This window comes from Meleagris gallopavo, chromosome 1 (assembly GCF_905368555.1).
Source record: "Meleagris gallopavo chromosome 1, MGAL_WU_HG_1.1, whole genome shotgun sequence".
In the NCBI taxonomy this organism is placed as follows: domain Eukaryota; kingdom Metazoa; phylum Chordata; class Aves; order Galliformes; family Phasianidae; genus Meleagris; species Meleagris gallopavo.
In genome coordinates, this window is record NC_139404.1 from 898,211 (window position 1) to 923,016 (window position 24,806).

The 24,806-nt window shown below is 56.6% G+C and overlaps 1 protein-coding gene across 8 annotated transcripts in view; it reads right to left on the reverse strand.

Moving 5' to 3' along the window:
• The window catches only part of SBF1 (SET binding factor 1), a 60,042-nt gene that overhangs the window by 7,837 nt on the left and 27,399 nt on the right, over nt 1-24,806 (reverse strand). For 2 of the 8 annotated variants that reach the window (XM_085240287.1, XM_085240037.1), the window contains exons 3-30: nt 22,528-22,665; nt 22,276-22,404; nt 19,879-19,989; nt 17,591-17,696; nt 16,564-16,696; nt 16,011-16,119; nt 14,510-14,623; nt 13,393-13,470; nt 12,928-13,041; nt 12,163-12,291; nt 11,270-11,368; nt 10,530-10,734; nt 9,765-9,877; nt 9,226-9,375; nt 9,048-9,116; nt 8,246-8,404; nt 7,804-8,063; nt 7,367-7,539; nt 7,124-7,197; nt 6,835-7,030; nt 5,908-6,035; nt 5,372-5,547; nt 4,818-4,895; nt 2,911-3,050; nt 2,439-2,646; nt 1,135-1,331; nt 909-1,046; nt 59-151 (exon numbers count right to left, since the gene is read on the reverse strand). In XM_085240287.1, coding sequence (XP_085096413.1) covers nt 59-151; nt 909-1,046; nt 1,135-1,331; nt 2,439-2,646; nt 2,911-3,050; nt 4,818-4,895; nt 5,372-5,547; nt 5,908-6,035; nt 6,835-7,030; nt 7,124-7,197; nt 7,367-7,539; nt 7,804-8,063; nt 8,246-8,404; nt 9,048-9,116; nt 9,226-9,375; nt 9,765-9,877; nt 10,530-10,734; nt 11,270-11,368; nt 12,163-12,291; nt 12,928-13,041; nt 13,393-13,470; nt 14,510-14,623; nt 16,011-16,119; nt 16,564-16,696; nt 17,591-17,696; nt 19,879-19,989; nt 22,276-22,404; nt 22,528-22,665 — 3,817 coding nt within the window. The remainder of the gene's footprint in view (nt 1-58; nt 152-908; nt 1,047-1,134; nt 1,332-2,438; nt 2,647-2,910; nt 3,051-4,817; nt 4,896-5,371; nt 5,548-5,907; nt 6,036-6,834; nt 7,031-7,123; nt 7,198-7,366; nt 7,540-7,803; nt 8,064-8,245; nt 8,405-9,047; nt 9,117-9,225; nt 9,376-9,764; nt 9,878-10,529; nt 10,735-11,269; nt 11,369-12,162; nt 12,292-12,927; nt 13,042-13,392; nt 13,471-14,509; nt 14,624-16,010; nt 16,120-16,563; nt 16,697-17,590; nt 17,697-19,878; nt 19,990-22,275; nt 22,405-22,527; nt 22,666-24,806) is intronic. The other 6 variants (XM_085240352.1, XM_085239974.1, XM_085240160.1 and 3 more) reach the window with 4 other exon arrangements.

The following is a 24,806-nucleotide window of genomic DNA, read 5'->3' on the forward strand; positions in this document are numbered from 1 at the left end:
GGGAGCATCTACTCTACAGCTGCTGCCCGGGAGGCAGCGCTCACCCGCACGTCCTCACCTCCACGGCTAATAGTACCGGGCCCTTCGTCCTTCCCTCCCATCACCTGCTTCATGAGCGATCCCAGCTTAGGCTGCCTCTTGTCGGAGAAATCTGCAGCACCAACAGAACGTCAGCTCCCAGCCTGCACGCTGCGGGACCCTCCTTGCTGTGCTTCCCCTCAATTCAGAGGGGAAGGGGCATGGAAAGAATCCAGCGGCAAGCGGGACAGCGTGGGGCTGCACCAGGGGCCACCAAGCAGGAGCCACAGCACAACAGCACCCAGAGACCTCAGCACCAGCAGCTCTGCCTCAGCAGCTTTGCCCCAGCAGCCCTGCCCCAGCAACTCTGCAGGCACTTTGGACCGGGTGAACCACCCGGTGCTTCTCCAAACCCCAGCACCATCCCTCTGTGACCACAATTCCCTTTTCGCTTTCCTCCTGCAGCAGGGAGCCCCTTGGCGGGTGCTCCCACGATCCCTTTGGCCTCAGTGCAGCAACGATGGGGTGGGATGGCAGGGACTGGCAATGGATGATAATGGAGCGTGGCCAGAGCCGCTCAGACAGCATGGGACACAACACTTACCACAGCATCCTGCGCCAGACCCCGCGCTGCTGCTTGGGTGCAAGAGCTTGGCTTCGGGGTCTGCCCCACCCCAGCCCACCCTCCCCGGATCAGGATTCAACCTGGAGCTCCCAGATGTAGGGCCAATGGGTTCCCTAAACTCCATCCCCACCTCCGGCCTTAGGGAGCTGCTCCACAGAGCTGATTCCATGGATGTGGGACCCAGCAGCTCCGGCTCTGGGACGCACCAGACCCCGGGGGTCCCTGGGCAGGAGCCTCCCGCAGCCCCCGAGCCGATCCCACTCACCTGCACTGCTCATGTGAGCAGAGGTGAAGCCACTGAGCGTGTTACGCCCGCCGGCGTCAGCGTAGTGGGGCATGGAGTTGATGACAGCCTGCAGGTATTTCTCCTGCTCCAAACTGGTGGAGTCCGTCTGCGAGGGGCCTGGGGGAAAGCAGGCAGCGTCACCGCACCGCCGGGGCAGCAGGAAGGGATGGGGCACTGCTCCAGGATGGGGTGAGGGGATGGGTACCTGCAGTGGGAGCATTCTGTGACTTGAAGAGGCCCACGACACCCTTCCCATGCAGCCCCCCCGAGCGTAGCAGCACGGCTTTGGTGCGGGAGTTGCGCCAGCACACCACGGGGAAGCGGTTCTGGCGGTAACAGCGAGAGATGCGCTGGATGGTGTTGTCCTGGATGCTCTGCGGCACGATGAGCAGCCCGGGGTAACTGCAGGAGAGAGCTGAGCTGCAGGGAGCAGTGCTGAACATACCTGTGCCCTTGCCAGGGCAGAGCAGAGGGCAGGAGAACCTCCCTGTCCTGCTGGCCACGCTCTGGGGTCCCACTGGCCTTATGGGCCACCAGGGCACACTGCTGGCTCATGGTCAACGTGTGGTCAACCATTGGCCAACTGTTGGCCACCAGGACACCCAAGTCCTCCACAGAGCTTCCAACCAACTCTTTACAATGCACTCCATGGTCCAATTGGCCTTATGGGCCACCAGGACACACTGCTGACTCATGGTCAACGTGTGGTCAACCATTGGCCAACTGTCGGCCACCAGGACACCCAAATCCTCCACAGAGCTTCCAACCAACTCTTTACAATGCACTCCATGGTCCAATTGGCCTTCTTGGCCACCAGGGCACACTGCTGGCTCATGGTCAACATGTGGTCAACCATTGGCCAACTGTTGGCCACCAGGACACCCAAGTCCTCCACAGAGCTTCCAACCAACTCTTTACAATGCACTCCATGGTCCAATTGGCCTTCTTGGCCACCAGGGCACACTGCTGGCTCATGGTCAACATGTGGTCAACCATTGGCCAACTGTTGGCCACCAGGACACCCAAGTCCTCCACAGAGCTTCCAACCAACTCTTTACAATGCACTCCATGGTCCAATTGGCCTTATGGGCCACCAGGGCACACTGCTGGCTCATGGTCAACATGTGGTCAACCATTGGCCAACTGTTGGCCACCAGGACACCCAAGTCCTCCACAGAGCTTCCAACCAACTCTTTACAATGCACTCCATGGTCCAATTGGCCTTATGGGCCACCAGGGCACACTGCTGGCTCATGGTCAACGTGTGGTCAACCATTGGCCAAATGTTGGCCACCAGGACACCCAAGTCCTCCACAGAGCTCCTTCCAAGCAGCTTTTTGCAATGCACTCCACTGTCCAATTGGCCTTCTTGGCCGAAAGGGTACAGAGACAGCTCCTGGTCAATTTTTGGTCAACCACTGGTCAACTGTTGGTCAACTGTTGGTCAACCAGGACACCACTGGCTACCTTGGCTACCAGCACACTCTCCTGGCTCGTGGTTGGGCTCACCTCCGACAAATGGCGTACATGCGGTTCACCGTGGAGATGCGGAAGGGTTCATTCTTGGAACGTGTGAGGCTGCTGCTGAGTGTGCCCAGCCCCAGGCGTTGGTAGTCACGGCAGCAGGCACGCTCCACCAAGTGGTTGATGGTCATCTTCTCCGAGGGTCTGATGGTTGTGGTGGGGGTCAAAGTGCTCCTGTCCATCTCCTCGGACACTGCAGAGACAATGGGGGTCTAGGTCAGGCCTGGCACAGATGATCAAAGAATGGTTTGAGTTGGAGGGAACCTTTAAAGGCCATCTGCTCCAACGTCAAAAGCCTCGCACAACTCCAGGTAGGTGACATCAGTCACCCCTCCTTTGTCCACCGTGGCAATGCTCTGCATAGGGCATTCTCCCATTCCTGCTCCCTGTTCCCTCCAAGAGCTTTCCCCTCCCCAGCATCCACCCATCTGCTCCCTCCCTTTGGAATGCTCCAAACCTGAGATCTCATCCTCGTTGTCCTCCGGGAAGTGCTGGCTGCTGCGCTGCTCCCAGGCAGGCGGTGTGTATTTCTTGCGTGTCACATATTGGCGGCCGATGGTTTTCTTGGCATTTTTCACCAGGTTTTTGGAGAGCGTCCTGGAAGAGGAGAAGAGGCTGAGGATGGCCGAGACCCGTGCATGGCTGCAGCCCAGTACTGCAGCAGATCCTGGTGGTTAGAAAAACACCCGCGGTGACACCCAGAGCAAAGCAGAGATGAGAGCACCCCGACCACCATCTGCAGCCTCAGTCAACGCCACCGGAGGGGAGATGTCACCTGCAGGTCCTGGCACCAGGGGAGTGTGCTCCATGGGGCTCCAAACCCCAGATAAAGCCAACAGGCTGGGCTGGGCCCACAGCAGCATCCCATGGAGCGAGCAGCATCCTGGGATACGACACCTGCACTACTACATCTGAGCTCTCAAACACCTCTATCTGTTACTGCCCTGGGTAATCAGAGAACCACAGCATGGTTTGTGTTGGAAGGGACCTTAAGGATCTTCCAGTCCAGCCCACGTGCCACTAGACCAGGTTGTCCAAGGTCCCATCCAACCCAACTCCAACACTTCCAGTGATGAAGTATCCCCTTCCAACCCAACTTCAGTACTTCCAGCAATGGGGTATCCCCTTCCAATCCAACTCCTAACACTTCCAACCCAACTCCAACACTTCCAACTATGGGGTAACCCCATCCAACCCAACTCCAATACTTTCAGTAATGAACTATACCCTTCCAACCCTAGTCCAACACTTCCAACTATGGGTCATTCTCTTCCAACCCTACTCCTAACACTTCCAACTATGGGTTATTCCCTTCCAACCCTACTCTTAACACTTCCAACCCAACTCCAACACTTACAAATATGGGATATCCCCTTCAAACCCAAGTCCATCACTTCCAACAGTGGGGTATCCCCCTCCAATCCAACCCAAACACTTCCAACAACGAGTATCCCCTTCCAGCCCAATTCCAACATTTCCCCAGTTGGGGTATCCTCAACTTCTCTGGGCTGCCCAGTCCAGTGCCTCAGCGCCCCCAACATGGAGAATTCCTTTATCTGAGAACCCCTTCATCTGCCAGAGGCAGAACAGAGAAGGCATGGAAGAGAAATCTTCAAAATCATGCAGGTGCTTAGGATGCGTGGTCGAAGCAGAGCTCTTGAACACATCCCCCTGAAGGTAAAATGGTCTGAGTGTGTGCAGGGCCACAGGCACGTCATAACCATCTCAGGGAGCTCCAAGAGAAACAAGTGAAGGAGAAGTAAGGGAATGGCTGACTCCAGCCCAGGGTTAACATCTTATCTGATGCTCAGATTTCCAGTAATTCACCTCTAGACTACCAGGTGACTTCCTTTGCTTTGCAAAGCAGACCATGAGGAATCCAACTGCTCCCTAAACTTATCAAGGGAAGAAAAACATTGGGACTGAGAAGTAACACTGTCCTAAGAACAATTTGCCATGTTCTGAGGCAGGTTTCAAGTAGGAGTGCTTAGTAACCAGAGGAAGAAGACCTGCAGACATTGTGGGGCACAGCTGGAAGTAGACCTGTGGGGTGGTGATGGAGCTGGTATCAAGACCTAGGGCTGTGCCCAGGCCAGGAGCTGGGCCCCGCAGCTCTCGTGGCCTCTAGAGGTTAGTGGAAAGAAGCACAGTTCCCTGAGCACGTCCTGGGGCACCCGGACGGCTGCTCCTGAGGCCCCAAGCCTGAACATAACACGCAGCCTGTAGAAAGGCAATCCCGGCGTGACCGACCCGCAGCCCAGGCATCATGCAGAGCAGGTGAGAAGAAACCCCAGGAGCAGTGAAGGCTGCAGCCTGAGCCAATGCCACCTCGCAAGCTCGCGCCCAGAGGTGAAGGCATCTTACGTGGTCGAATGGCCAAGGTGCCCGAGGGACATGACCCCCACTGTCAGGCCCTGGAACATATCGGTCACCTGCTGGGAGCTGAGTCACAAACACACGGACAGAAGCTCAGACTGCGGGCACAGCAAGCGCCAACACCGCAGCACCCAGAGCCCAGCGCCACAGCAGAGGTTTCCCTGGCCACCGAGCGCGGGAGCTGACCCCATGGCAGCACAACAGAGCTTCCACGGCCCCACAGCACTCCCCATCCTTTGGCAGAGCAGGGACCGCGCTCCTGTGCTCACTGAGATGTCTCTCCCTCCTTCTGCTTTAGCCCAGGCAGCTGTGCAGGGAGAGCTGCTGAATGCACAGCATGCTTCCCAGGGACTGCTGCTCCCCTCCGTGGAAAAACCCAAAGGTAAGCAGAGATCCTGTGCAAGCTCTGCGACCCCTCGCTCCTGCCCAGGAGCCTGTGTCTGGTGCTTCCCTGCTGGAGGAGGGAGAAGAGAACCCCAGCAGCACCCGCGAGGGCCGAGCATGTCCTGTGAGCTGCTCTCCCTGATTTGCTGCACACATACCTGAGCGAGGGGTTCTTCTCCTTGGCCTTGGGCTGCATGGCTTGCTTGGGAGACTGGCCCACAGTGAAGGCGAAGGTGCCGTGCACATGCTGGGGGTAACGCAGCTTGTGCAGGTGCTTCCTGAAGACCTCGGCGCTGTCTGAAGCCACCTCCTCATCAAAGGCAATCTTCAGCAGCTGTGGGGGCAAGCAGAGAGCAGGCTTGAGAGAAAGTAGAGAGCATCCTCCTCCTGTTCTTCCCACTGGGCACAGCTCAGATCCTGGCCAGAAGTGATGGCCACAGGCAGGGAGGCTGCCCCACTGTCCCCCAGGAGCGCAGCCCCCACATGCTGTTGCTGTGGTGTTCCCAGAGTACAGTTCCAACAGCCCCATAGGAGCTGGAAAGCAGCCCCCAGCTAACCAACAAGATGCTGTTCCTACAAGAGGACTACAGCTGGTCCTGCACCAGGTCCACAGCCCTCATCTGCAAGGGGCCCTCAGGTTCCACCACCTGTCTCTGAGGCTGCCTTTGGTCCCTGCCATCCCAAACAGTCTCACCTGGAATGTGCATGAGCGCAGCTGCAGACCCTCCTGAATGAACTGATCCACCTGGGCCTGGATGTTGATCTTCTTCTCTTTGGTCAGTGAGGAGATGGGGAAGGATCGGATCACCACCTGCTCCCCCACTGGGTAGAAGAACGGGAACAAGTTAGCCACATCCCACTGCCACTCTGAGACACCCCCACCAGACAGTCCCATAGGATGAGAGGGCCAGAATCAGGTTAGAGAAATTACAGCCAGGCCATGGAGATGCAACCTATGATGGGCATGATGAAAATATCATCTACAAAGAACCACAGAATGGCTTAGGTAGAAGGGAATCTTAAGGATCATAGAATCACATAATGGCTTGGGTTGAAAGGTACCTTATAAATCATTACAGCCATTGAATAATAGAATGGCTTGTGTTGGAAGGGACCTTATAGATCAGAGAACCATAGAATGGTTGGGTTAAGTTGGGTTGGAAGAGCCCTTGAAGATCATAGAAAATAGAAGGACAAAATAGTTGGGCTGGATGGGTCCTTATACACAACAGAGCCATAGAATGGTTGAGTTGGAAGGGATATTACAGATCATAGAACCATAGAACAGTTGGGTTGAGTTGGGTTGGGTTGGAAGAGTCCTTGAAGATCATGGAAGGTAGAAGGACAAAATGGTTGGGTTGGATGGGTCCTTATAGATAACAGAGCCATAGAGTGGTTGGTTTGGAAGGGACCTTACAGACTACAGAACCATAGGAAGGTTGGGTTGGAAGGAACCCCAAAGCCCCCAGCCAGTGCTGTGGTCTTGCACCCAAGGCCCTCAGAGGTGACTCCTCCAGCAAGGCAAGTTGCAGCCACTGCTCCAGGACAGCTTCTGGCTACCTCCTCCCCAGACACCACCAGCCCACACGGACAGAGGATGTGGTGCATGCATGATCCTTACCCAGGGGGTCTGTGGGAGTGCCTTTGAAGATGATGCGGTACGTGGTGAGGAAGATGGCTCCTTCCGCAGGGAGAAGAGGTGGACCACCAATATTCCCCCCGGCGGCTTCCTCCCGCCCGTCGGGCATGAGGTACACACGCAGCCCCTCCATCACACACTCCTCACCCACCAACAGGTTGGGGCGCAGCAGCTTTGGCTACAGGGGTGTAAAATGAGGAGTTCAGGTTTCTGAAGACTGGAAGAACAGCACCAGAACATTCCCCCGCAGCGTCACACGTCAGGTCAGTACCTTCTGGATGGGAGGAAGCCTCTTGCTCTCCCTATGCACAGCATCCAGTGTCTCTATGTGCATCTGCACGATATCTGTGGACAAACACGCAATCAGAGACCATGAGCTGTCCCACAAATCACCTGGGCTCCACCTCGTGGCATCCCCACCGCCTCTTCCAGAGCCCCTCCTGTACAGCCCCCAGAGCTAATGGGGACCCCCGGTGGAACCACCCAGCCCCAGCACTGCTGCAAGGCCCATTACCAGGGATCATGACGTGCAGCCCCTTCAGGTGCTCGTTGGTGACTCCACTCTCAGTGCAGACTTTGTCCACGAAGCGGTTGATGAACCGCACCACGTAGTTGGCCACATCTGAGCTTTCAGCATCCTCAAATCCACTTTCCGTGTCGTAGCTCTCGGCCACGCTGCCAGCGATGCTGCCATGCAGGAGAGAGCAGTTAGCTCAGAGTGCTCCTCTCCATTGTCATAACCCAGAGCAGGAGGGCCCCGTCCACGCAGGAGAGCCCAGGGGAGACCCCTCTCTTGAGATGAACCCAAACCCAAAGGAGCTTCCACTCCTGCCCTGGGCAGTGCAACTTTCACTGTTCCCAACTCGCAGACAAATAATCTGGATGCTCCAAGGAGCCCCAAGTCCCAGATTGGGCTGCTCACTCCCCCTGCAGTCCTCCAGCCCTCCTGACCTGTTGGTGACAAAGCTGTTGCTGACGCTCTCCACATCGCCCAGCCCGGAGCTGCGCAGCAGGCGGTTCTTGCTGGTGTCCAGAGGCAGCAGCAGGTAGCTCATGCGGTTGGCGTAGTGGATGGCCTGGCTGAAAACTGTGCTCTCCTCCTTTTGGATCAGCTCCTGCTGCTTCTCTCGGCTCATGGTGGGCCACAGTCTCAGCTGCTCTGATGCTATCTCAAGGGCAGACCTGGCTTCCTGGGGTTCCTCCGTGCTCTCCTGAAGGAGATGGAATGAATGTCAGAGATCTGCGTGGACAGGAGAGCCAGCCTTCACAGGGCTCTCCCAATGCCAGGATGCAGTCCCTCGGGCTGCTTCCAGTACCCCATCCATCCCACAGACATAAAGGGAGAGCTGCCCCCACGCAGCTGCTCTGCAGGAACCCGGCTGCCCCCACTCACCTCATCTGTGTGGTTCTCCTCACTGCTGTCCAGGTACAAGGCTCGGATGTGGTTCTGCACATCACTGTAGAACATAGCTTCCCAGAACTGGATGTTGGTCCACACCACGTGCTCCTGCACACAGCTGTAGGCAAACTGCGTGATGCCTGGGCTCAGTTTCTGAGGAAGCAGAAGATGGATAGAAGAGTTTTATCTGAACGCAGCTCTTGTGCCAGCCTCTCCTCTCCAGATCATTCTTGCTCTCTCCTGCTGCTGAGAAAGGCAGCACACCCTTGGACACGCAGGAGGGACACCAGCACCACAGCTCCTCCAAGCAATCCTTGCAAACACTTCTCAGGTTTGCTCAGCACCAACCCTGAGGGCCTCATGCTACAGATGCTTTTTGGAAGGCAGAATCTTATCAAGCATTGCAATGTGCTGCTTGGGGCTGTGGTGGAGTCCCCATCCCTGCAGACATTTAAGGGACGTGCAGGCACAGCACTAAGGGACGCAGTTTTGTGATGGGACTTGGTAGGTCAGCTTGGTGGTTGGATTTGATAATACAGAAGGGTTTTTCAAACCTAGATAACTGTAATCTCAGCCCAGCCTGATTGATACGTGAGAGCATCCCCAGTTCTAAGCAGCTTTTCCCCAGGTGTTTCAGCTCAGCCAAGCTTGTGCATGGCTGGAAGATACTGGTCAGGATTCCACACCTCAAGAAGCACAGAGGGGACAATCTGCCCCTAACTCAGTCTCTGCAGCCTCCAAGGAGTTCTGAGGCTGTGAGGGCCACACCAGACACTGGGACACTGCAGATACTCACTCGACAGAAAGCGGTGACCAGTGGCAGGAGCGCGGCTGCAATCCCATGCTCATCCATGGCCGTGCAGTCCTGGGGAAAAGAGCAGAGCTTACAGGAGGATCCACTTCAGGATGCCCAGGTCTGTTCCCACTCCCACCCCACACTTTCTCCCACACTGGGTGATGCTCTCCTTCCCTACCTGCAAGCAGCAGTTCATCATACGGACGATGAAGTCGAACTGCTGGTGGTCCAGCACGGCACGGTTCTGCTGCACGTGCAGATTCAGCTCCTGGGTCAGGCAGTGCCGGGCCGCTCGGCCTTTCATGGCACGCAGCACAGCAGGGAATAACTGCAGGGAAAGATGGGGACCGGATGAGCTCCTGAAGTCAGAGTCAACCCTCAAGGAGAGGTGGAGGAGGGGCACCCAGCCCTGGCTGTGTTGGCTGACACTGTGCTGTCACACATGGATCAAAACAGCGTGGTCCACAGCATCTGGGCAGCTGTAGCACAGCCCCTGAGCTCCAGGCTCAGCCACCCCCACAGGACAGACCCTGCAGTGGGGTGAGCAGCCAGGAACCCAGGGACACAAGAAGGAGGAACAGTGCCCAGAGGACATGTGGGCATGGAAACAGAGCTGCCTGGCAGAGATCTAGATACAAGCAAGCAATGCCATGGAGGAGAAGCAGAAAACCCTCACCACCAGCTGGTGGCTGCCTGCTTCTCGGGAGCCCTCCTCACCTTTTTGGCTTCTAACATCTTGTTCTCAAAGACATAGGAGATGCAGTTCCGAACCACCTCCAGGCGGCGGGCGCTGTTGGCCAAGGCGTTGCCATTACGCTCCATGATGGCTGCTGGAGAGAGAAGTGATGTGGTTCAGGCAGGGCAGGATCTCAGCCCAGGGAGTGGAAGAATGGGTTCCCCAATGCTCCACACAGGCAGTGCTGTGGGAGGACACTAAAGGGACTTCAGCAGTCCTCTCATGCTGGCTGATGGAGTTGAGGGACCTCTGAGCAGCCAGAAGGGGAGAGGTTAACGGGGACAGTGATGCTGAGATGATGGCACTACCCAAAAATACAAGGGCAAGAATAGAGTCCTGCACCTGGGGAGGAACAACTACAGCATCAGGACAGATTGGGGATGAGTTGCTGCAAAAGGGCTCTGCAGAGGAGAACCTGAGGGTCCAACAGGCTGACCAATGACTGACCACATGTTGATCATGAGCCAGCAGTGTGCCCTGGTGGCTCAGAAGGCCAACACGTGGCACAGGAGATGGCCAGCAGGGCAGGGAGGTGCTCCTGCCTTCTGCTCTGCACTGGGGGGGTACATCTGCAGCACTGCACCCAGTGCGGGACTCCCCTGTTCCAGGCAGACTGGGAAGAGAGAGCCCAGCTGAGGGTGCAGAGATGGTGAGGGCCTGGAGCAGCTCCTGCTGGGGACAGGCTGAGAGCCCCAGGGCTGTGCACATGGAGGAGAGAAGGATGAGGTGGGTCTGAGCACACGTACCAATGGGGGGGCCTGAGGGCACCATGCACTTCTTCTCTGCTTTCACAGCTGGAGGAGCTGTCTGTAGCTTGGCTGTGGCCTGATCGATGATCCACTGCACTGTGCCCTCATCCAAACGTGGGAAGGGCTTCTGGTGCAGGCGCAGATGACAGCCTTCTGTGGGCTTCTGCACCTTGTGCATGGTCACGGCAGGGTATGGGTTCTCCTGGCACAGCAAAGAGAGTTTCTTTTCAGCCACAAGGAAGTCGTGTATCATCCCGCAGGCTCATAGGGGCATCTCTCAGCAGCCTGTGCTCCTTTCCTCTCCCAGCAGCACTTTGCAGCCCTCAGAACCTAGCAGTGCTGAGGGCAGGCTGTCGGCTCACAGTACCATCGTACTCTGCTCTCAGGAGCCGCAGGGACAGCACACTGAGCACACAGTGAAGAGCAAAAAGCCCTCAGGAGCTCAGGGCTGGGATAGCCAAGGGCACCCCAGGCCAGTCAGCATGGGCAGCAGCTGCTCCAGAACAAGGGGAAGGAAGTGCCTAATGCCCAGACCACTAAAAACAGGAATACCTCCACTCAGGAAGCGAGGGAGAGGCTGAGGCCAGGCAGACACCCTGGGGTCCAGCAGCAGTTTCCATAACAGTGTTTCCAGCACCAGTTACAGTAACATGAGTGGAGGAAGGACAGATGGACATGGGCTCTCAGCCAGGTTCTCCCAGCCCTCCCGTCAGAGCAGGTTCCCCTTCTGCACTCACATTTTTGTAAAGTTTCTCTGCCAGCTCCTTAATGTGCCGCAATATTTTCTGCTTGTTCCCCTCTTCTGCACGCATGCGCTTCACTTCATAAGCAACAAGCTGGAAGAAGAGATGGGTGAGAGGAGCAGCTGCCTGCTGGGCAGGATCCAGCATCCTACGATTCCCTGGCTCCATCGCCAGCAGCCTCCATCCCTCATCCTCAGCACCTCCATCCCCCGCAGCCTCCATCCCCAATCCCCAGCAGCCTCCATCCCTCATCCTCAGTAGCCTCCATCCTCAGCAGCTTCCATCCCCAGCAGCCTCCATCACCCATCCCCAGCAGCCTCCATCCTCCATCCCCAGCAGCCTCCATCCCTCATCCTCAGTAGCCTCCATCCTCAGCAGCCTCCATCCCCAGCAGCCTCCATCCCTCATCCTCAGCAGCCTCCAACCTAAGCAGCTTCCATCCCCAGCAGCTTCCAACCTTCATCCTCAGCAACCCCCATCCCCAGCAGTTTTCATCCCCAGCAGCCTCCATCCCCCATTCCCTGCAGCCTCCAATCTTCATCCTCAGCAGCCCCCATACCCAGCAGCCTCCATCCCCAGCAGCCTCCATCCCCCATTCCCTGCAGCCTCCAATCTTCATCCTCAGCAGCCTTCATCCCCAGCAGCCTCCATCCCCAGCAGCCTCCATCCTTCATCCTCAGCAGCCCCCAACCCCAGCAGCCTCCATTCCCCATCCTCAGCAGCCCCCAGCCCCAGCAGCCTCCATCCCCCATCCCCAGCAGCCTCTATCCCCCATTCTCAGCAGCCACCATCCCCAGCAGCCCCCATCCCCCATTCTTAGCAGCCACCATCCCCAGCAGCCTCCATCCCCCATCCCCAGCAGCCCCCAGCCCCAGAGGAGCGCTCACCTCATCGAAGAGGTCGATGGAGCGGTATGGGGCTCCCCTCTCTGTCACAAAGCCAGCAAAGGCCATGCCCTCCAGCACCTTGGTGAGGAAGTCATCTTCCGTCAGCCCCCTCTGCCCCAGGAAGGCTGCCTGCAAGGGGGAAGCGTGGTACCATCAGGACAGGAGCTGATGCCATGGCCACGCTGAGCTCGCATCCCTCTGCTCCCGTTGCCTTCTGCTGAGTTAGATTTCCTCCACAGAACCCCAACACCTCCCATATTTTCCTCCTCTTCTGCCTTGGCTTTGCCAACAGCCCCAAGGCGCTGCTGTTTCCTCTCCCCGGGTCTTGCTTCCTGTCTCCAGGCATGGGGAAAAGCCGTGTCTCAGCCCAGGAGGCACACAGCCCCAGCTGCACTGTGCTCGGGCATAAACAGGGAAATGGCATCTGATCCACACAACCTTGGGACACTCAAGGACAAACAAGGGATGCAGGTGGAGCTGGCAGTGGTGCAGAAACCACCTGCTGGAAGCACAGGATTTTACTTCCAGACACAGCTATATTTATGCGACCCTTTCCACGCATTCTCTCTCCCTGACCTCAGTGCAACCCACTTCAAAAAGAGTCATCCCACGGCCACGCGGGGCAGTGTGAAGAACTGTTCTGTGACGTGGCCACGAGGCCTTGGAGCAGAGAAGCTGCAGGAGTGTGATCCTGCTCTATGCTGGCTCCCTCCCAGCACCAATGCTGGCAGCAGGGCCAGGCCTGTGCCCACATCCAGGCCATACCTTGTGGAAGCGGATGACGGGCTCAGGATGGATGCGGATGATGTGCAGACACCAACGATAGCCCTGCAGCAGCTGTGCAAACAAGCGGAGGAAGACAGCCCGGATCTCCTTGTCCTGTGCAAAGGGATGGACAATGCAGTCAGGAGGACAAAGGGCTCACGGGGCAAAGGGATCACAATCACGTGCCAGGATCAGCCTCTGCTGAGCAGGGCAGGAAATTCAGGGACCTTCTAAAGAATAGAGGAGGTGGGAGATAGATCTCCAGTGCTCTCCCCTTCCCAGCATCTCTGAGATCACATGCATGCAGGAAGGAGCTCTTGTAGTCCTGCAAGGAGCTCTTGTAGCCCTGGTGGCCACTTGTGGAGCTCCCGTCCCAGAGAAGGGTGCTGGGTGCTCGGCAGAGATTGCAGCCTCGTGCCTGGGCTCTCTGCTTCTCGAGGCCCTGTGTGCCCCCATTTCACCCACCTGCATTTTGAGAGATGAAGCAGAAATCGTAGAAGGGGGGAATGCCAGATCTGCCACCTCCAGCTCCGGGTCCAAGACCTGCAGACAGGCATAAGGCACATTCAGGCTATGGGGATCTGTGCTCACAGTTGGAAAACACGAAGCTGCATTCCCCAGAAGCTCAGCAGGACCCACAGATGTGTTCTTAGGGGCCCATGGACAGACTTGCAGTGAATGGTAGCTATGGGAAAGGCTTCTGCCATGCCAGGAGCTGCCCATGGCCAGGCACAGTGTGCTGAGGCCCTAACACAGCCTGCCTTGAGAGCAGCATGGATGCCCCATCCCTGCAGGTGCCATGGATGGGGCCCTGAGCAGCCTGAGCTGGTGGGGGGCACCCAGACCATGGCAGAACTGGAGCTGGAGGGCTTTGCAGTCTCTTCCCACGCTACCATTCTACAATTCTATGATTCTCATTCTCTCCAGCTGCTATTTGGCTGCACTGTCCCAGCACCCGCTCTGTAGGGCCAGCAGGCTGGGAATGCTCTCACAGCCAGCAAATCAACTTCAGGGCTGCAGCTGTTTCCTGCCCGAGGGCTGGAACCCGGCCACCCGATTCCCAGAAACCTTTGGCAGATGAACCCTACAGCACAGCCATGCACCAGAGGCCACCATGGCCAACAGGATGACCATGAGGCAGCACTGTGCCCTGGTGGCCAGGGAGGCCAATGGCGTTGTGGTCGACCAACAGTTGACCAATGGTTGACCAACAACGGACCAAAAGCTGACCAGGAACCAGCAGTGTGCCTTGATGGCCAAGAAGGATAATGGGACCCTGGAATGCATTACAAAGAGGTGCTTTAAAGGAGCTCTGTGGAGGACTTGGGTGTCCTTGTGGCCAACAGTTGACCAATGGTTGACCAACAACTGACCAAAAGCTGACCATGAGCCAGCAGTGTGCCCAGGTGGCCAAGAAGGACAATGGGAGCCCAGGGTGCACTGCATAGAGCATGGCCAACAGGACAGGGAGCTCCTCCCTTCTGCTCTGCCCTGGGGAGGGCACAGCTGCAGCACTATGCCCAGTGCTGAGCTTCCCAGTTCAACACAGGAATTGCTGGGAGAGCCCAGCTGTGGCACTTACCATGGAGAGGGCTTCACGGGTCTGCTGAAGGAGAGGCTCAGGGAGCAGGGAGATGTGCACACACTCGGGGACATTCACTGTGCCCCCATCCAGGTCTGCGATAACAACATCCAGCTGAAAGGGGTGAGACAGGAGTGAGACAACGCCAAGCCACGGCCCACCACCTCCTGCTGGTAACGGTGAACTAACAGAAAAACAACCCAGCCAAAGAGAGGGGATGTGGGGAACAACAATCTGTCTACTCTCTGCCCACTGCAAGCTCAAGCATTCCAGCCCTCAGCAGCTATTTTATCTATTAAATGCACAAACACTCATGATACATGAACTGTAAGGGGTTCCCATCACTGCCTGCTGTGGAGACGACAAGCTGGGTGAGCTCTCACAGGGAACACACTGACATCAGCCCCAGCACAGACTCCTTCCTGCTTCACCAGAACGGCGCTGTTCAGTTTGCTCAGAAGGTTGCACAAAAGCTTGTTTCAGTTGAGATCAGGCTCATTACGCTTTCATTTCATTCAGTTTTTACACTAAAGTCTGTCAGGCTGAAGTGCCAGCACAGCTTCTTGGACCAACGCTGCCAGCTGAACTTCAAAATCAAATCCTCAGTTAACCCAGCTGCTGTGACATGGAACGGAGACCTGACCCAGGCAGAGCAGCCCCAGCCAGCCTGGAGCACAGCCCGAGCTGGCAGCCAGCACAGCACCATGAGCGTGAGCTGAGTGCTCAGCTGCTGCCTGAAGCAGGGCTTGGGATGTGGCTGCTCACATCAGGACATGTTGGGGGCTGAGCTGCCGCAAAGGAGCTGTGCGGGGAAAGACCTGGGGATCCTGGTGGACAGCAGGCTGACCGTGAGCCAGCAGTGTGCCCTGGTGGCCCAGAAGGCCAATGGGACCCTTGGCTGCACTGCACAGAGTGTGGCCAGCAGGGCAGGGAGGTGCTCCTGTCCTCTGCTCTGCACTGGGGGGGGCACAGCTGCAGCACTGTGCCCAGTGTGGGGCTCCCCAGTTCCAGGCAAACTGGGAACTGCTGGAGAGAGCCCAGCTGAAGGTGCAGAGATGGTGGAGGCCTGGAGCAGCTCCTGATGGGGACAGGCTGAGAGCTGCGGGGCTGTGCACGTGGAGGAGAGAAGGCTGAGGGGAGTCTGAGCAGTGCTGGTGGATATCTGAAGAGTGGGGGTAAGAAGGAGGGGACTGGGCTGTGTTTGGTGGTGCCCAGCACCAGGACAAGGGGCAGCGGGCACCGACTGGAGCCCAGGGAGTTGTTTGTGAGTGTGAGGAAGAGCTCTGTGCTGTGATGATGGCAGAGCCCTGGCACAGCTGCCCGGAGAGGTGGGAGAGTCTCCTGTGCAGAGATCCAAACCTGCCTGACACTGCGTACAGCTGCTGGGAGGAGCTGCATGGGGGCACTGCACTGGGGGAGCTACACAGGTCCCTTCCCACCCCCATGGCTCTGAGTTCTGTGATCCCACTGCTTCCCTTGCTGCCAGCTCATGGGGTCTCACCAGCTCTTGTGTCTCCGACTGGAAGATGGAGTGGACCCCGATAATGAAGGGTGTCGGCGTGCTCAGTACCTCCAGGAGCTGTGCAGGCAGGATGGGTACGTACGTGAAACTGCAACAAGAGATGAGCATTGCTGCAGCCAGCTGAGCCCTGCCAGGACCTAGCATCTGCTCCCTGCCCTCCTGGGGGAGCACAGCCCAGCACCACGCCCACAACACTCTCCTGGTCACCAACACCCTTCCAACCCAACCACTCTATCATTCCATGGTTCTGTGATCTTTAAGGATCCTTCCAGCCCAACCATTCAGTAGCTCTATGATCTATAAGGTCCTTTTCAACTCAACCACTCTATGGCTCAATGATGCAGTGGCACACAGAAAAGGCTCCAGGGAAGGAGCTCTGAGAGCAGCCACGCACAACTCTTCACAGTGCCCTCCCTGCACCAGCAATGTGTACAGCACAAATAATTACTGCCCAGGTAATTATGAAGAAAGGGGTATCAGATAGCCCAGGTAGTGCCCCAGCTCAGTCTGAGGCTTGAGGCTCTTCTCTCACCTGTACTTAAGGGGGAACATAAGTGCAAGGAGAGCCCGGCAGGCATCGGTGAGCCGCTGGTAGCTGCTGGAAAGAAACAGGATCTTGTGCTCAGTGAGCGCTGCACAGAAGAGATACAGCACATTGGTGATGCCTGGGGAGAAGGGAGAGAGCAGTGCTCAGAAAGAGGGTTCCCCTCCTGTGCACCAGGACAGATCCTCACAACCTGTTCCTCATCTCCACATTTTGCACAGCAGAGGAGCTGACACCCTCCAGGGGGGCACCCGAGGAGCCCCATCCCTTGGAAAGGCACTTGGAAACCTCACTGCAGCCTTCAGAGCTGACACGCAGGAGGAAGGCAGCTCTGTACGCAGACAGCGATGGGACACAGGGCTTTAATGGCTTTAAACTGGAAGAGGGGAAAATGGGGTCAGATATGGGGGAAATGTTTCACCCAGAGGCGATGCAGCCCTGGCACTGTTGTCCAGAGCTGTGGGTGCCCCGTCACTGGAGGTGCCCAAGGCTGTGGATGGGGCCCTGAGCAGCCTGAGCTTGGAGGGAGGGATCCAGCCCAGGGCAGGGGTAGAGCTGAGGGGTCCCTTCCAACCCAACCATTTTATGGCTCAGTGGTCTATAAGGTCCTTTCCAATCCAATTATTCTATGATCCTACGATCTGTAAGGACTCTTTCAAGTCAACTACTCTATGGCTCTATGGTCTATAAGGTCTCTGTCAACCCAATCATTCCATGGCTCAGTGATCTATGAGATCCCTTCCAATCCAATCATTCTATGACCCTATGATCTGTAAGGACCCTTTCAACCCAACTACTCTACGGATCTGTAATCTTTAAGGTCCCTTCCATCCCAGGCCATGCTGTGATTCAGTGATTCTACAATCTCTGCCCCTGCCCACTGCTAGCACACTGCTGCCCCATGCAGGAGGGAAGAGCCAGGGTAGCTCTCTCTAATGCTGTCCAATTGGAGCTGAGCCCTGAGCTGCTTTTGGCACTGGACCCACTGGGAAGGAGGTGTGGGGAAAAGTCTCACCGAGCTGCCGGAAGAGCAGAGCCACACTGCAGCTGCTGACGGGAAGCGAGTCATTGATGGGTGTCTGGATCACTTGCCTGTCCCCTGCACCCAGCGAGATCGTCCGCTGCAAGAGAATGCAGGAGGTGATGGGGTGGCACTCAGCAAGGAACCAGCACGAGGACCCAGGACCACAGTGCCCAAGAAGCAGCCCCGTGCCCCCCAGGACAGGGCTGGAGCACAGCGGGCACAGCCTCATCTCTTCTTCTCCTGGGCAGTTTTTTCTCCAAACCACAGCACTGGGATGCCTGCAGGTCCTCGGCCTCTCTCCAGAGACACGAAGGCAGCGCCGGCTCAACAAGCGCTTCTCCAGGGCTGTGCTGCTCTGCAGTAGGTTTGGCCATGTGTCCCATCTCTCTGCTCAGCCCTGTGGGCTTAGGGGGCTGCTCCCAATAAAGGCTTCTGGCCGGGCAAAGCCAGCACCCTGAGCTGCACCTGAGCAGCAAGCTGAGCCTCCTAACCATGGGGAAGCAATGCCATGGGGCAGGAACCAGCCCCGTGGATGTGGCAGCACCAGAGCTGCTTGCATGACCCTTTGACAAGAAGAAGAAAGGGGGCTAACGAGGACACAGACCCCAGAAAGAAAAGGTGTGCGTACCACTGCTTCGTCGTCCGCGTCAGGCTGAGATAGAGACAGACAAAGATAGCACAGTCGGTTAGAAAGGCACAAACACAGCTGGATGAGGGGGGATAGAGGCACAAAGCGGGGAGCAGAGCTCTCAGAGGAGGAGAGGTGCACACAGACAAAGCAAAGCAGCCACCACCACACTGAGAAAGAGCGTTTGGACACAGCGGGAGCAGAGGGAAAGCACAGGGAGGGGAGCGCCACCAACACACCGTCCTCCCCGCAGCGTGCTGTGTGTCCCCAGCACGGGGAGGTGACAAATGGCAGCGCCCAAAGCACGGCTCACTGCCTTCCTCCTGCTGTGTGCGAGCTCCAGCTGGGAGGAACCAGATGGGGTGGGATGTTGTTGGGTGCCCGCACCCAGCCAGGCACGGCCATGGGCTCAGTTGGTGGCTCGCCTGCTTCTCCAGAGCACCAGGTGTGACTGGCAGCCAGCCCCAGGGCCAGCACTGCACACAGGAGCACTGGGGCACGAGGTCAGCCTGAAAGCATAGCCTGTGCCCGGCACAAAGCACCCAAACCAACAGCCTGCATGGGGACAGGGAGCAAAAACCCCCTTGGGATCATAGGGCTCGGCGATGGGGAGAGCCTCTGCCTGCAGGCACAGAGCTGCAGTGCTGCCATGCTCCTTCCCCCCGGGTGCTGCCTTTGGCTGAGTGCACGGACACATCCCACCTCTGCAGCTGCTTTCCAAGTGTTAGTGTGGTAGAACAACTCCAGAGGGGCTGTGCTGCTGTCTTCAAACATCTTCTGTGAGAGGATCTGCCTGGGAGCTGCCCACCTCTCCCATCTCCATCACTCACCCACCTGCTGCCCTCCTGGAGCGGGAGCACCTTCCACATCAGAACCAGAAGCTACCAACCTCATTTTGTGCCTTCTTTTCCAAGAGTCAGGTATGATATCTAAGTGGGAACTCATCTGCTGTGCTGCTTTAATGTTTAATGCTCAGAAAGCTTGGGAAGTTTGGACAGAGGGGTGTGAAAAAGCATCAATGTCTTCAGGATGGGAGCTCACTCCGTTCTGCTCCTCTTTTTAGGACTACTTGAACATTGACACACATGCCACTGGTTCCAAGTGCTCTGAAGACACAGCCAATGTTTCATCCATTTACCTATGCCCCAAATGTCCTTCCTATCTAAGTCTGTGCTCAAACCTTGGGACCACAGACAAGCACAGCCTGTGCCTCTTGACCCAGAGCAAAGTTCTGTGCGCTCAGATGGGCCCAAGAAGAGCAGTGGGACCTCTCCAAAGCAGGGAGACCACAGACCACAGCAGGGATTTGCACAGCATGAACTGATCTACGCAGCTCCTGCGGGGGGGGTGGAGGGGGAAGGAACAAAGCTGCTGACCCACAGCGAGGTGCTCTCAGCTGCCCCTGGGGCTGAGCTGCTCCAGCTGATGGAGCTGCATTGTTCTGCTCTACAGCACTTGGAAAGGTGCTGCCTGCACGAGCCAGGCCCTGCCAGCAGCAGGGCATGCAGCAGTCCCCCAGCAGCTGGTGCAGCGAGCTGCTGCCTGCAGGAGGGTCAGGCAGGCAGGAGCAGAACGCAGCCACGCAGCACAGCTCTGCCCCATGCCATGGGGCTGGGAACGAGGCAGTGCAGGGAGGTTGGGGGGCACCCACCTGGGCTCCACCGGTGATGGGGATGGTGCATGTCAGCAGGTTCCCAATGACATTCTCCAGGGATACGTTCAGCCCGTCCACGTAGATGGTGTAGATCAAGCCCAGGCTGTTCTGCAGAGGGAAGCACAGCGTGGCTGAGCGTTGCTGCAGGAAGCAGCCACCTCCTGGTCCCCAGCAGCACCACCCTGCCCAGTGCCTGTCCCCAAGAAGGAGTACAGCCCATGGCTCCTGGCTGCAGTGCTTCAGGTCTTCCCTCCAACCTCTCTGCCTGATGGGGTATACAGCATGCACTCTGCCTCCAGCCAGCAACACTGACCCCCCTCCCCGCCATCCCCACCGCGTCAGCATGAGCAGAGGGAGGTGCCTGGTCCCTGCAGGTCTGCATCAGGTCCCACTCAAAGCCTCAAACATAGGGCATGAAGGAAGGAGCCATTTCTCCCTGAGGGTTGGGCACTGATTCCTCTGCACTGGGAGCCAGCATCGGCTCCAGCACAGGATGCATCATGGGGCAGTGTCCAGCAGCACGTCCTCCGGGACATGGATTGGCTGCTGGAACACTCAGATCAATCAAGAATTTGAGGAATCTGTCTTCAAGGCACCCTTTGCTTTTTCTCTTCAAACCATCTCCTCACATCAGCAAGAAATCACAGAATCACAGAACCATTTGAAGATTTCAAAAGACCCCTGAGAACACCCAGCCTGATCTCAGCCCACCTCCCATGTGCCCACTGACCCCAAGTGCCCCACGCTGGTGAAGTAACATGGGCTGGGAAGCACTGCCATGCAGAGAACAAACCTCTGCAGGAAATGTCTTTCTCTTGCAATAAACCAGATGACCCAATTTCAGCCAAAATCATCCCCAAGCATGAGCTGTTTTTTCTGCACAGCAGCCTGGCTCACCTGGCTCTGCCCTCCAACACCAAACAAGTTGTGCATGTCAGAGCATCTCAGCTCTGTGGAGGTGATGATGCCATACAATGAACTGCTCACAACAAGGGAAATGGACTCACGATCCAAGATCTCTGCTGCTCACATGTTCCTGTCAGTCTCACTGCTCTCACTTGCTGCTTTGTGACCACCTATCAGCCAACGTGGGCCCAACTCATGGTCAGAACCTCCCAGTAACCCCCACCATCAGTACAAGCTGGGGGACGGAAGGAGCACTGCGTCCAGATGGGGAGTGCTCAGCACAGCACAGAAACCAACCTGGTGGCTTTCAGAGGGCCCTTCCAGCCCCAACCATTCTGTGACTCTGTGAAGGTCCTCTCCAACTAAACCCATTCCATGATTCCATGAGTCTACAAAGGTCCCTTCCTAACCAAAACATTCCATGATTCTGCGATTCTACCTACACACACAGCACTGTGTTATGGTTCAGTGCCAGAGCACTGGCACAGGCTGCCCAGAGGCCAAGCAGCCTCCATTCCTGGAGGTCAGGTTGGGTACTGGGAACATTTCTTCCCTAAAGAGCAGTCAAGGACTGGTACAGACTGCACAGGGCAGTGGGGATCTCCCCATCCCTAGGGGTATTCAGGGAATGTGGGGATGTGGCACATGGGGACATGGTCAGTGGGCACAGTGGGAGTGGGTTGGGGTTGGACTTGGTGATCTCAGAACTCTTTTCCAACCTGAATGGTTCTATAATTCTCTGATCTCTAACCCCCACCTACAAGGTGATCCTTGGCATCCCTCTCCAGCTGCTCTGTGCCTGAGCTGGAGTGGGAGCAGTCGTCCGCATAGGATGTCCCTTTGGTGTTCTAGAAAGCCTGAAGTTTGCAGGTTTAGGCTGAAGATTGGGGCATCCTGAGAAGCCTGACATTTGTAACAGCTCTAGGCTGAAGAATGGGTGACCTTATTCTCTGACAGTCCTTCTCAATCCCAGTAGTGGCTGAACACTCTGATGGAGCACCCCACGCTGGGGCAGGCTGAGAGCAAGAGCTCCAAGCAGCTGCCCAGAAGCAATACCCCACAGTGGGAGGGAAACAAGGAGAATAGGGAGAAGTGTGATGGAGCCGTCCTCCTCCATATGGGATGCTCAGCCAGCACCCAGGCTAGCAGCAAGTCTTCTGTACGCCCCAGATGGACTCCTCCTTTGGATCCCTTGGACCACAAGCAGCAGTGCAAGGCAGCTGGTGCCACCTGCAAGCAGCTCGTGCCCTCCCACACCTGTCACAGCCACATAACACAGTGAGCTGAGAGAAAACAAAGGTGGCAGAGATAAAGGTCCCCAAAGGAACGGGCTGTTCTTCACGGGTGTTGCATTCACAGAATTGGGTGGCTGTGCTGTTCTGCGACGCTGGGTGCAGAGCTGGCCCCGTGCTGAGCTTCCAGCTGCTCCCAGCACTGCCAGCTCCATGCTGGGGCTGCTCACTGCCTCTCCTTGCCCCACGCACTTACCCTGAACACCTCGGCGTGGTCCAGCCTCGACACCAGCACCAGGCTCTTGGGAGCAAAGAGCTGCGCCGGTTGGACGGGAGAAGCCGATTCCTCTTCCTCCTCCTCTCCATTCCTGGGGTGGCTTTGAGGCTGTGGAGACACAGATATCAGCCCCAGCTCAGGCACAGACACCCTTCCCAATCCTTAATCCCAGGTTCTTCCACCAAGGGGACACCCAGAGAAGCCCCCACCCCTTCCCCAGCCCCGCTGTACCTGCGTGCTCTCCACAGCCTCCCAGAAGGTGAAGCAGGCGCAGTAGTGCCTCTCTGAGTTGATGTCGGTCAGCACGGCCACGAAGAAGGTGGGGGGGTTCCTCTCTGTGAACAGCTGCCAACCGCTGGGCTGGCAGAACTGCGAGACAGGGCAGGGGATGGGGTCAGCAGTGTGGATGGGGCTGCACGTTGCCCCATGCCCCTCCTTTGCTGCAGGAAGAGTGGGGCTGAGGGCTGCAGGGCTAAAGCATCGGTATGTTAGCAACTTTATTTCTCATAAATCCAAGCCAGCCCCACATTAACCTCAGGGAGTAGAGTTAAACCAGCCCAAAGCAGGGCACGATGCTCCGGAAGGTGGCACTCCTTGCATTGCCAATGCAGCCCTGCAGGGCTTCACTGCTTCCTGGGGACTTCCCGAGTGCCTGTGGGTAAGTCCAGCCCCAGAACTCCTTATGTGGTTTCCAAATCTCAAGGGATTTTCCTGCCCTTCCCCTTCTCAGCATCCGCATTGGGTTGGTGAGCACTGGAAAATTCCCTGATGTTCTCGGGACTCCATGGAAAGAGCAGAAAAAGGCAGTGGTTTCTGAGCGCAGGGTGACAGAAGGGAGGTTGAAAACAGGGCAGCAGGGACAGGATGACCCCAAAGTCAGCTCCAGCCCTTGATGAGTGAAGCAGTTTCTAACCTACTGCAGTTCTGCAACCCTTGGCTGCTCTCCGTACCCCATAATCACACTCCATGTGCTCCAGGACATACATCCAGCTCCGCTCCAACATAGCACAGGGCAGCCCCGCTGCCCCAAGCCTGCAGTGCTGCGTGGGGTTGTTGTGGCCCAAGTGTCACACCTCTCATTTGGCCTGACTGCTACACAACATCGATCCCACCTATCCAGATCCTTCTGCCAAACCACACAGAACCTCTGAAGTTGGAAGGGACCCACTGAGTCCAACTCCTCGCTCCACACAACACAACCAAAACCCAACCCCTATGTCTGAGAGCACTGTCCAAATGCTCCCTGAGCTCTGTCATCTTGGGGCCATGCCCACTGCCTACTGGGGAACCTGTTGCATGCCCACCACCTTCTGGTGCAGAACCTTTCCCTAACCCCACCTGGCCTTCCCCTGACACAGCTCCAAGCCTTCAGGAAGGACAAGTGATGATCAGTGCTCTCCCTGAAAGATGGGCACAACTCTGTGGAAGATAAGAGCAGCATTCCCAGAACCAACCCTACAGAACCCAAACCATTCAGTGACTCCATTAAGGTCTCTTCCAACTCAACCCATTCTGTGATCCTATAAAGATCCCTTTCAACTCAACACGTTCTGTGATCTTATGAAGATCCTTTCCAACCCAAATCATTCTGTGATTCCATCAAGGTCCTTCCAACTCAAACCATTCTGTGATTCCATGAAGGTCCCTTCCAACTCAAATCATTCCATGATTTCATGAACATCCCTTCCAATCCAAAACATTCTATGATTCCATGAAGGTCCCCTTCCAACCCATTCTGTAATCCAATGGTCCCTTCTAACTCAAATCATTTTATGATTCCATGAAGGTCCCTTCCAACCCAAACTATTCTGTTATCCTATAGACCCTTCCAACCCAAACCGTTCTGTGGTTCCATGAAGGTCCTTCTTACTCAAACCATTCTGTGATTCCATGTATGCAAGGCAGACCTGCACTATCCTCCTGCAGACCGACGTACGAACAAAGGCTACAGGCAGCAGAGGAGGAATTGCACCAACACACACACCAGAGCAGGAAGAACCAGCAGGCACAGCACTCTACAACAGCCCTACAACCTTCAGCATCAGCAGCAACCCTCGTTGCTGCAACACACGCCTCGCTGGTGCAGCTCAAAGCTCCCAGCTCAAAGCCACACTGACACCCAAAAAACCGTGCACCCAGCTTGGAGACAGCCATCCTCAGCCACTGGGCAGGAGCAATGCTCCCAAAGCAAGAAGTGCTCAATGTCCTCTGGCTGTGGAGGAGCTTCCATTGAAAAACCACAAAGATTTCTGTCTGGAAATGCTGTCAGCAAGCAGGCGCAGAAGCTACGACACCAGAAATTGCTCTCCTTGCATGAACCATTCAGTGCTGATGTGACCACACCATAATGCACCACAGAAGCCCCTCACAGTGAGGTCGGCTCCATCTTCCCAAATTGCCTTGTTTTCAGCCCAAAAGCTGAAGGGCTTCCGACAACTAAGGAACGCCTCAGAGCCACCCAGCAGCTCCCAGAGGGACGAGACTGCCGTTGTTTAGATTCCACGGATTTT